Raw genomic sequence first — 10,034 nt, 5'->3', positions numbered from 1 at the left:
GAAAGTGAGTACTTTTGCCATCTCTGGTGACCATATATTAAATACAACAGCCCTGATCTATTATTAACCAGCCATGTGCTTCCAACCTTATCTCAGAGAAACATACAGGTTAGTAGTCAAAATTGAAGCACAAATTATGTTTTTTTATTCACATGTTAAGTTTTGTCAGCTGATGAGCTTGAAAGGAATCCAGATATTAATAAAGGGGACCTATAATGCTGGATTTTCACATTTAGAATAGGCCTATGGGTCATACCAACATGTTCCTTAAATTATTTGCACAAGACTATTCTAAATTAATTAGACCTGACCTCCTCCATTTTTATTCTTAAAAAAGCACAAAAGGCTTGATTACTAGACACTAGGGCTGAAGGAATTAATCAAATTAATCATGATTTATCAATTATTGAAATAATTTAGCAATTGATTAATCGCAGTGGTGGACAAAGTACCCAACAGTAGTACTTGAGTAAAAGTATTGATACTCATAGTCAGATCTTACTCAACTATGAGTAAAAGTTAATAGGTCAATAATCTACTCTAGTTAGAGTATTGAAGTGCTCACTAATGAAAAAACTTAAAGATATAGTGGAAGATTTTCATGAATCTTTGAAAACATCCACCCTCCTATTTAAAAAAAAAAAGCACATTCACAACCCTGTACCCGCTCCCAAGAGGGATCATCTATTAAACGCGTGTGGGAGAGTGCACTAGCCCATTTCTCCTCGTGCACATGCTATTTAAAAGTAGTTGTTTGCATCGCTCATACAAGCTTATTTTCCAAAAGGCACGTAGGACGACCTTACGTAAACATATCAGCAGAATGATTGACAATTAAGAGGATTTATTTTGATGAGCAAAAGCAAAAGGATAATTCACTATTGTATTTGAAATATTTGACACTGAAATGTAGTGCAGTAAAAGTGATAAGAACCCCCCCAAAAAATGACTTAAGTAAACTAAAGGAACTCAAAAAAGGTACTTAAGTACAGCAATCAAGTAAGTGGGCTTTGTTACTCTCCAACATTATGATTAATCGTAAAATGGAGTACAGAGAACATGACTTTAGCTGACAGGGCGACCCGCTTAGAGCAATTATTATACAAAAATTTTACAAATAATATATAAATATTTTGCATTTGAGATTTACAAAAAAAGTTTCTGTCTGTCAATATCCTTAATCAAGAACTCCTTGAGTATTTATGAAGAATAAGAAAAAAAACTCACATCTCCGGAGACCCAGTCCTCCAGCTTTTCTCCCTCATGCCGAAGCTTCCGAGGCTCTCTCTTTTCGTCACCTTGTCCTCCCGTGGGCTTCTGTGTTCCCGACGGGAAACAGAGGTTGTAGCTTTCTGCTCCAGCTGGGAAAGATGCTCCATGCTGCTGTACACCTGCAGGAAGACAAGTAGCTCATTAGACCTTTGCTCGGGTGTGTTGAGTTAAAAATGTCACAGCCGAGTTCTAACAAAGATTAAATAATTTTTGTGCGGTAATTATATCCACTCTCAGGACAAATAATTGTTACAGAAAAATGCTCTTACACCTTAAATGGAACTGTCAGCACTTGTGAGAAATAGGTTTTAAAAAGAAAGAATATTTACTTTTCACTTGTAATGTTTCTAAAACCATTTGTAATGTAACTAAAAAAGATATGCATACATCTAAAAACTATATGTATGTATATATATATATATTAACCTTTGACCTTTAAATGAAGGAATACCGGTGCCTGTCAGGATTCCTGTCTGTGTGTGTTTTTTCTGTGTTTGTCTCCCTTCCTCCACCAGGAGGCGCCTGGTTCTGGTCCGCCTCTCCACACACATGCTGTGAGTTACCTCATTAGCGGAGCGCTCTTAAACTGCTGACTGCCACTACCTCGACGTCAGAGTGTTTTCCAGTTTTGGGTACTCTAGCCAAGCTGAGTTTTGCTGAGTCTAACTGAGTTCTTGTCAACCTGAGTTTTAATCTTGTTTTTGTCTTTGCCTCTTGGCAGGAAGTCATCCTGCAAACTGGATGTTTCGGACCTTCTCTCCCTGGAAGGATCATCTATGCTTGATCCTAAATGAAACTGGAGGTTTGAATCCACTTTCCCCCAAGAGATCATTTGAGCTTCACACTGAGTAAGGGATTCATCTCTACTACGACCTGTTCAAGTACCGCAGGAAATCTCACTGGCAGTCAGCTTCTCCGTTCGCCTTCTAACACATTCTACCACATTCTGGGTAAACCCTGTCCGCCCTCCACCAAATCAGACAAACACTGAAACTTCTGCACACAGACTGGAGTCTAAGAGTAAGCAACTTCTCTGGAAATGTGAGTTATCTACCAAATTCTCCTCTTCAAGTTCGAGAATCAAAATTCCTACTGAGCCTGAACTAACCGCAGTGTCTTCCCCTCACCTTTCAGTTCCGGTTGAGCAGTGTTCAGAGCAACACTGGATTCTTCACAAACTCCTAAATAAACCTGTTAAACCTTTCCCCTGGTCTCTCTGAATTGGTCTCTCTGCATGTGGGTCTGAGCTCTCGATAAAATCATGACAGTGCCAAAGTAATGAGGGATTTGTAGGAGCCTCTAACTGCAGAGGCTGATAAGGAGGATGCTATGGTTTTACATGTTCTTCATTTTGTGAAGCATTATGTTTTTGTTATAATGTCTCCTCAGGATTCAGAGGAGCCCCCAGAACAGACCCCAGGTCCTTTATCAGCTCTTTCATGGCTCTGACGCTGCTACCTCAACAGATGATGGCAGAAGGGATCCCTTTCTCCACAACAGAATCATTGCGTCCTCTGTTCCATCGCAAATAGCAGTCTTTTTTGTCAGTGGTGGACAGTAACGGAGTAAATTTACCTGATTAGAGTACTTAAGTACTTTTTTTGAGTATCTTTACTTAAGTATATTTTGCGGTGAGTACTTATAACTTTCACTTCACTATATTTCAAAGTCAAATATTGCGCTTTCTACTCCACTACATTTCTATGAAGCTAGTTGTTCCTTTTGGCTCAGCTTAGGTCTGTAAGCCGCTGATGTTTTTCTTTCCTGAAAGTTCAAAGATCATCCATTAGAAGAGGATGTATAAGTTATCTCTCGTTTTCAACACACCTGTGTCAAATGGTAGGTCATTAGGAGGCATGTGCAGAACTTTGGCATGTAGAGCAGGTACTAACTACCTCCACGGAGAATAAAGAAAAACAAGCAAGATAGCAGCCCTTGAGGACTGATTTTAGATACCACTGTTTTAGAGATTTGCATGACGTTGCAAAAATGTGAAAAAGATATTATCTGCTGTTTACAATTTTAGGTGTGGGTTGTTGCCATGTGACCAAGCTGTTCAGTAAGATGTGTTCTCAAAGCAGAGTTGAGGTTCCTTTTTGGTAGTAGAATTAACCTTAAACCTCTATTTCATAGTGAAAGTGTGAGGAGAATCAAGACACTCCTGTTTTCTTTTTCTTTTTGGTTTGTCTTTAAATAGGAAACAATAATCAAAATGGCTGTCTATTTCTTTGTGGCATTTTTATGCCACAATATGTAGCATCTTCCTGCAAAAACGTTTCGTATCCAGTTGAGTTTGTTGTCCAGGGATCTCCCAAATATTTATACCCCTCCCCTTCTTTTCCCATGATAGTAATAACATTCGACTGGTAACCGTCAGGTTGTGTGTAGGTTTTTAGAGGAGCTACTGAAGAGACGGAGGCTGAGGTGGTTTCTTGCAGATTTAAATAAAAAAAAAAAAAACTTAAAAAAATACAAAATCCAAAGTCCAGAACTCATCAACAAAGAAAACTCAAGAACCAAAAAAGCTTGGAGACACGAGGGAGGAATAAACCTAAAAGATTGACGAGGATCCAGCAAAGAGTAACTGAACAGGAGGTGTATATATGGGAGACACAAACAATAGGAGGACTACTGTAGTTAGCTGATAGGGAGTAAATGTAGACAGAAGTAACTACAAGGAGCTGAGGGAAAGGAGACTGGCACAAGGGGGCAACAGAGAGTGACTAAAAAAACTGTGCTTAAATATAACAAAAAAATGGAAAACACAGAATAACATAAATCAAAGTGTAACTGAGAACTTAAAAAAGATATCTATAACCATCTCCCTCGTTTTATTAACCTTTCCATTTCTATCTATTTAGGATCAGATGATCGTTTTATCACCATGCCAACAGAGGTTAACCAGTTTCTTTTTTCAGCTTCTTTTCCATCTATAAAACAAAGAGTGCAGAGTTAACTGAGACGAGAATAACAGAAAGTCCCTCATGGCATGTTTAGATCAGGCTTTTTTAACTCTTCTCTACAAGGCACACTATGCTGAATGATGTTTTTACGCTTTAGCACACCCGGTTTCAAGTGATGGCTGATTAGAAAGCTTTGATGAACAGTAATTATCAGAATCAGGTGTGCTAAAGCAACCACGTTTTAGATGTGTCTCTGCATCCACCTGAACCAATTGGTGTAATTACCTCTTCAGCATGCAGTCGTGTTCTCTGAATTCCTGCTAATGGCCTGATTGTTTGACTCTGGTGTGTTAAAGAAGCGACATGTCAAAAATCTAAAGGACACTGATCCACAAGGACTTGATATGTAGATTCTGGATCTAAAACATGTGGTGTGCCTTGAATAGCAGGGATGAAAAACATGGGATTAGATTAAGTTATATGCGTTAGAATGGCTCAAAGTTTAGACTGAACGCCAAATGAGAATCTGTGGCAAGACTGACATTCACTGACTATCCATCCTATCTAAGGTATTTTGCAAAGATGAATATGCAAAATTTCAGGCTCTAGATGAGCAAAGTTAGTTAAGACTTATGCCAGGACATGCAGCTGTAATTGCTGTCACGTTTTTAAAGAAATAAGAATCGGTTGCATGGTGGCACAGTTTGTAGCACTCTTTTCATGTGGCAGGAAAGTTCTGGGTTTGAACCCCAACAATTCATCTCTCTGTCATATATTTGTTCTACCCAGCCACTGAACCAGTTGAGTCCAATCTGGTTTAACCTGTGCAGATTGGACTCACCTGGTCACGACAAATACATGACATAGAGATGACTTAGGTGTGAATGTGTTTGTATGCATGGTTCTGTGTCTCTGTGATGGACTATCGAACTGTCCAAGATGTGCCCCACTTTTTGCCCATAGACTACTGGAAACAGGCACCAGTCCCTGCCATCATCAAGGACAAGCAGTAGAAGATTTAATTTCATTTCCACTTCCAATTTTCTGCAAAGTCTTGTGTTAATGTTATGCTGATGCTATTTTTTGGCCCCAATACTGATACCTGGCTATGCAGTATTGGCCGATACAATACCAATACCACCTGTTTGAAATTGATGTGTGTGTATATATGAAGAACTGCATACTACTAGGATGTAAAAAAATTGCCATCATGGCTTTGTCAAGCTGCTGCCTACCTTTGTGAAGCAGGAAAAAGACTAAAACAAAGTGAATCCAATAGAACTTTTTATTGCCTCCCTGGAATGGATGAATAGTTGAATAAACTTTTGGCTCTCAAAATGGTATCGGTGCCCTATTTGTTGGTACTCGCCGATACCGATACCACCATTTTAGTGCTGGATCGGGGCCTTGTCCGATACTGGTATCGGTGTAACACTAGTTAGAATATTATAAAATCTCATTAAACTATATTTTGTGGTTCCAATGTGACAAAATGTAAGGAGGAATGAACCCTTTTTGCAAGACACAGTAAGTATCTCAAGTATTTTTAAGGTTGATCCGTACCTCCCTCTCTGTTTACTATGCTTCTAGTGGTTGCTGCATGCTTTGGATTATCCCTTCTTATGCATATAGAGCATATATTACATGGTTTGTATAATTTTGCCTTTCATCGGTCAGGTTATTGATATCATTCCTGCATGGTTTGCCTCAGCCTGTTTGTTTCCGGGTTACCATGTTAGGACATCAACAGCTGCTTCTCTGTTCCTTAACCAGCAGAACCTTCACTTTTAATACTGCAACCTGATCTTTCAAAGCTTTTTAAAACCGGGTTTCAAATATTGTGAGTGACTGAGTAGCTGATGTGCCATTTGCTTTGTGCAAAAAAGGCCAAATACTTAAACGTCTGCCAAGAGTTTTACTGCTTGTGTCACCTGTTTGGCTGAGATTAGTAATTAGAGGTTTATTTGGAATACATAAAGCAGTCATTCTGTTTTCTTTGACACCAGGTTGCAAAATGCTTATTATACTATGTCATTGTGGTGAATAATTAGTATAACTTTAGTTCAGGGTTAAATCTTGCTCACATTTTTATTTGTCATGGCTTGTAAGGCTCTCATTATGTGCAGAGTAACACTTTGTGGGGGAGGACAATGAGACGCGCAGCAGCAGTGCACCATGGAAACAAGTACTGCCTGAAGACCCAGCTGTCTTCTCGGAAGTAAAAACAACTATGCTAACAGTCAGATTCAGCACTTGCTCCATTTGTCCTGCTTCAACCACAAACTTCAATGTATTTTATCTGACCTTTGTCTGTATATATTTTTAGCCTTTTTTGCATTTAATACCCCTATTAAATGCTGGATAGGACACTTCAGTAGTAAACAGAGTGTAGTTAAGTCTTATTATGGATGCAGCTTTTCTCTGAGGGACTCAAAGGTTTGTTAGAGAACATTAGAGAACACTCAACCTGTTTCCTGAAAATGTCAGGAGTACGAAGCGACAATAAATCTACAATGTTTAAGTGGCTAGTCATATGTTTATTTGTTCGTAATTGAGCCATATTCTGGATTTTAAAAGCGATTCATGAGATGTTTAAATATTTGAATACTCTCTTCTAATCTAATTCTGCTTTAAAGATTTTTATTCAATTTTAATAACAATTTAATAATTTAAATTATTCATTTTCGTTACTTATTTATTTACCATAAAGCCACTGCAATGTCCTTTTGTTATATGTTTATTTTTCTTTTTTTCGTGTACATTATATTGAATTATCTTGTAACTAAAATCTGCTTTAAAATTAAACCCTGCCTTGCCGTAAACTTTTCCACAACTTTATCTTTGACCCGTCTGAGTGTTTCTTGTTCTTTCTAATGTCTTATAATGAGTCTTATAATGCAGGATGAGTTGTTGGGGTATTTCTCACAAACAAACAAAAATTCATCTTGTCCTATATGTCCATTTCAACCATCTGAGAGAAAAATCCGAATCGGGTAGCGCAATCCCATTGCAATACTATGGATTGAGATTGGATATATAGCTGTGATGAAAACAAGAGCTGAACAGCTGAACCAAAATAAACATGGCTGTGCAGGAGGACATACGTGTAGCTGTTGCTGTCAACCATTTTTTTTTTTTTTTACAATTTTATCTTTAAAAGTGAAATAGCAAGACTACAAAAGCATAAGTTTCAGTCTCCCATGGCCTCTGCTGTTATTACATTTATTAATGTGCTATAACCAAGCTTTGGTATATGGGTGCTTGGTGTTGCTGCTACCAATCAGCTCAGAGGGCTCTGCCGAATCTCCCTTTTCCCCCCCTAATAGATTAAAGAGACGTCACAGGTAATAAAGAGCAAAGAAAAACCGTTCTACATATTATCAACCTGGCTTCCCTTAACTTTGACTTTGTGATTTGATTTATTGTTAGTTTTGTCAAGCATAGCGATCTGTTTACCTGTTTTTCAGCATTTTTGGTCTATATAGGTGCCTTTTCAGGGCCTATCCAATTGGGCCAATTGTTGCTACGAAAATAAGCCAGCTTAATGGAAACATGGACACCTCGAAGAATAATTTTTCAACGAGAAGTTTTTGTGCTTGGAAGAGGTGGTTTATGGTGGCATCAAAAATTGGCCATTTTGCACAACTATTGGAAACTACTGCCAAAAAAAGACAAAGCAGTTGGAGGATGACGTGTGACAAACATATTTGTTGATGTGGGATTTAACTTACATTTTTTATTGAATGGAAACATTGCAATTGTTTTTTGTTTTGTTTTTTTACTTTAGCAGAATATGGATTACCTTGTTTCCCTTTCTTGTTTTTGGGTTGAGTTTTGGTTTGCATTACTTACTGGTATGTTTTCACTCATATTCATTTACTGTCACCTTCGATGGAAGTTAAATTCCTTATTATTATCGTGTTTGTGGAGTTTTTCCTCCTTTCAAACTTAGAGTTATGTTGGAGAAATACTTTGGTTTAGTGTGTAGCCCTTTTTACAAACAGCACTGCATTTGGTATTTTATGTTTACAAAAGAGCAGCAGCCTGCAAACATGGCAGCCAATGAGAGGCTTAACGACACTTGAGTTTGCAGCCTGCATTGACAGGTCCCTTTTTTTTGTATGTCTTTCTGATTTCAAACACTAGGTGTCTTCATTACTTATGCTCCTTTACATCCGTGAGCTCTAAAGGTTGTCCTACTGTAGATTGCAATCTTTTCAAAGTGCTAACCTAACACCATTGTGTCTGCTCCTTTAGACATAGATACATTTCTGCTTGTTCCCTGCTTATTTCCTCTTGCTGCACATGCACATTTCCAGTCTTTATGTACCCGCTGAGCTTTAGTTTCATCCATTTATTGTACTTGAGCTCTACTCATCTTGTCAGTGATTGAAGACAGACCATAAACAGAGCTGTCCATGAAGTCTACTGGGCTCCTGCAAGCACATTTATAGTGATAGGCGCTCTCCCTTTGGGAGCAGAACAGCATTTAGGATGGACAGAAAGACTGAGCTCTATACCTTTAAGCACTTAGCTCTCTCTTATGTCTTGCTGGGTTCTGATACTGTTACCTTTCCGCTCTTTCGCATATGGTTCCTGATATGCAACTTGAACTAATCTTTAGTAGGTAAATACATCTATCTTTTGCATTTAGATTGCCTCCTGTCTGTTTGCTTCAGTGTCCTTTTTTCCACATAAAGAACATTTGTTATGCTGCCGTTTGTCCGTTTTAAACATCCAAAACTTCAGAACAGCTGGATTTACGCTGAGATCAACTAACACACATACAGGCTCATTACCATTAGGGTGGTTTCTGAAGGCAACTACTACACAGTTTTTTTTATTATCGGTATTTAATAAAATAAAATGGGTGAATATATACCTTATGTATGCAACAAATTTAAGAATTTTATAATAAAAAACTAAAAAAGCTATTTATTGTCTTTCTGCCATTGCACAACTATGTACTACTTTGTATTGTTCTGTCACAGAAACATAAAGGTTATTCATATGAATATGAATACCTTGGTTAGATATTGAAAGCATGTAACCAAAACTGTAGGGCTCAAATTAGAAACTGCAGAGAAGACTAGGGGGCATGAAAATGGCTGTTAGAAAATTCACACAGACCTCATTAATACCAGGTATGAAACCAGGCTCAGTCTCCTGGAGCCTCTCACTGCAGATTGACCTACATTTTTCTACCAACCTTTTCCCCTTTCTCATCAACCCCTGTCATGTAGTCTCAAGTGCAAACAAAATGTGAGGAGTTCACACAGTAAGAAGAGGGGGGGAAACGCATAGATATAACAACAACAAAGGAGGTGAAAGAGGAAGTGTTATACCTTACTAAAGCGAGGAGAGCAAGAGGAGAACTGTCTGATCTCTACGGGCTCATCATCATTGGTGTCATCCTCATCGTACGTGTTGATGTGGTGGTAACGATCTGAGCGGGCTGGCAGACAGAAGAATGGTGTCAGAAAATAACCTAAACTTCCCATTAATGCAGTTAGTGTTGATTACAGCCACATGAACCCAGGAGACATACTGTCAAAGTAGCTGGTGTCTTCCTCAGACTCCAGGTGGGGGACAAACTCGGCTTTTTGTCTCAACAAACTGTTCCAGTCCAGCGTGGAAAAGAAAGAGTGCTGTTTGACCTCAAAAGCTCCACCTGGTGGCAAAAACAGAAACAACACAATCTGTCTCCCACTCAATTTCACAGCAATGCTTAGATTTGTTGCTTTAAAATATGTATTTTCAAATTTTTTGGTTTAACTTTAGTATGATCAATTTGTATAATGACAGTTTAAGAATATTGATGGTTCTTATTAATTAAAACAGTACATGTATGTGAAGTAT

At 38.2% G+C, this 10,034-nt stretch overlaps 1 protein-coding gene across 1 annotated transcript in view; it reads right to left on the bottom strand.

Annotated features, from left to right (window-relative positions):
- The window catches only part of LOC107082757 (microtubule-associated serine/threonine-protein kinase 1-like), a 58,459-nt gene that overhangs the window by 7,526 nt on the left and 40,899 nt on the right, over window positions 1-10,034 (bottom strand). Inside the window, exons 15-17 of the mRNA XM_015371590.1 lie at window positions 9,724-9,846; window positions 9,521-9,630; window positions 1,228-1,391 (exon numbers count right to left, since the gene is read on the bottom strand). Of these exons, the coding sequence (XP_015227076.1) occupies window positions 1,228-1,391; window positions 9,521-9,630; window positions 9,724-9,846 (397 nt within the window). The remainder of the gene's footprint in view (window positions 1-1,227; window positions 1,392-9,520; window positions 9,631-9,723; window positions 9,847-10,034) is intronic.

Source organism: Cyprinodon variegatus, unplaced genomic scaffold (assembly GCF_000732505.1).
Source record: "Cyprinodon variegatus isolate N-32 unplaced genomic scaffold, C_variegatus-1.0 Scaffold61, whole genome shotgun sequence".
NCBI lineage: Eukaryota > Metazoa > Chordata > Actinopteri > Cyprinodontiformes > Cyprinodontidae > Cyprinodon > Cyprinodon variegatus.
Note: the sequence above shows the minus strand (reverse complement) of the source record. Positions and strands in the feature narration are given on the sequence as shown.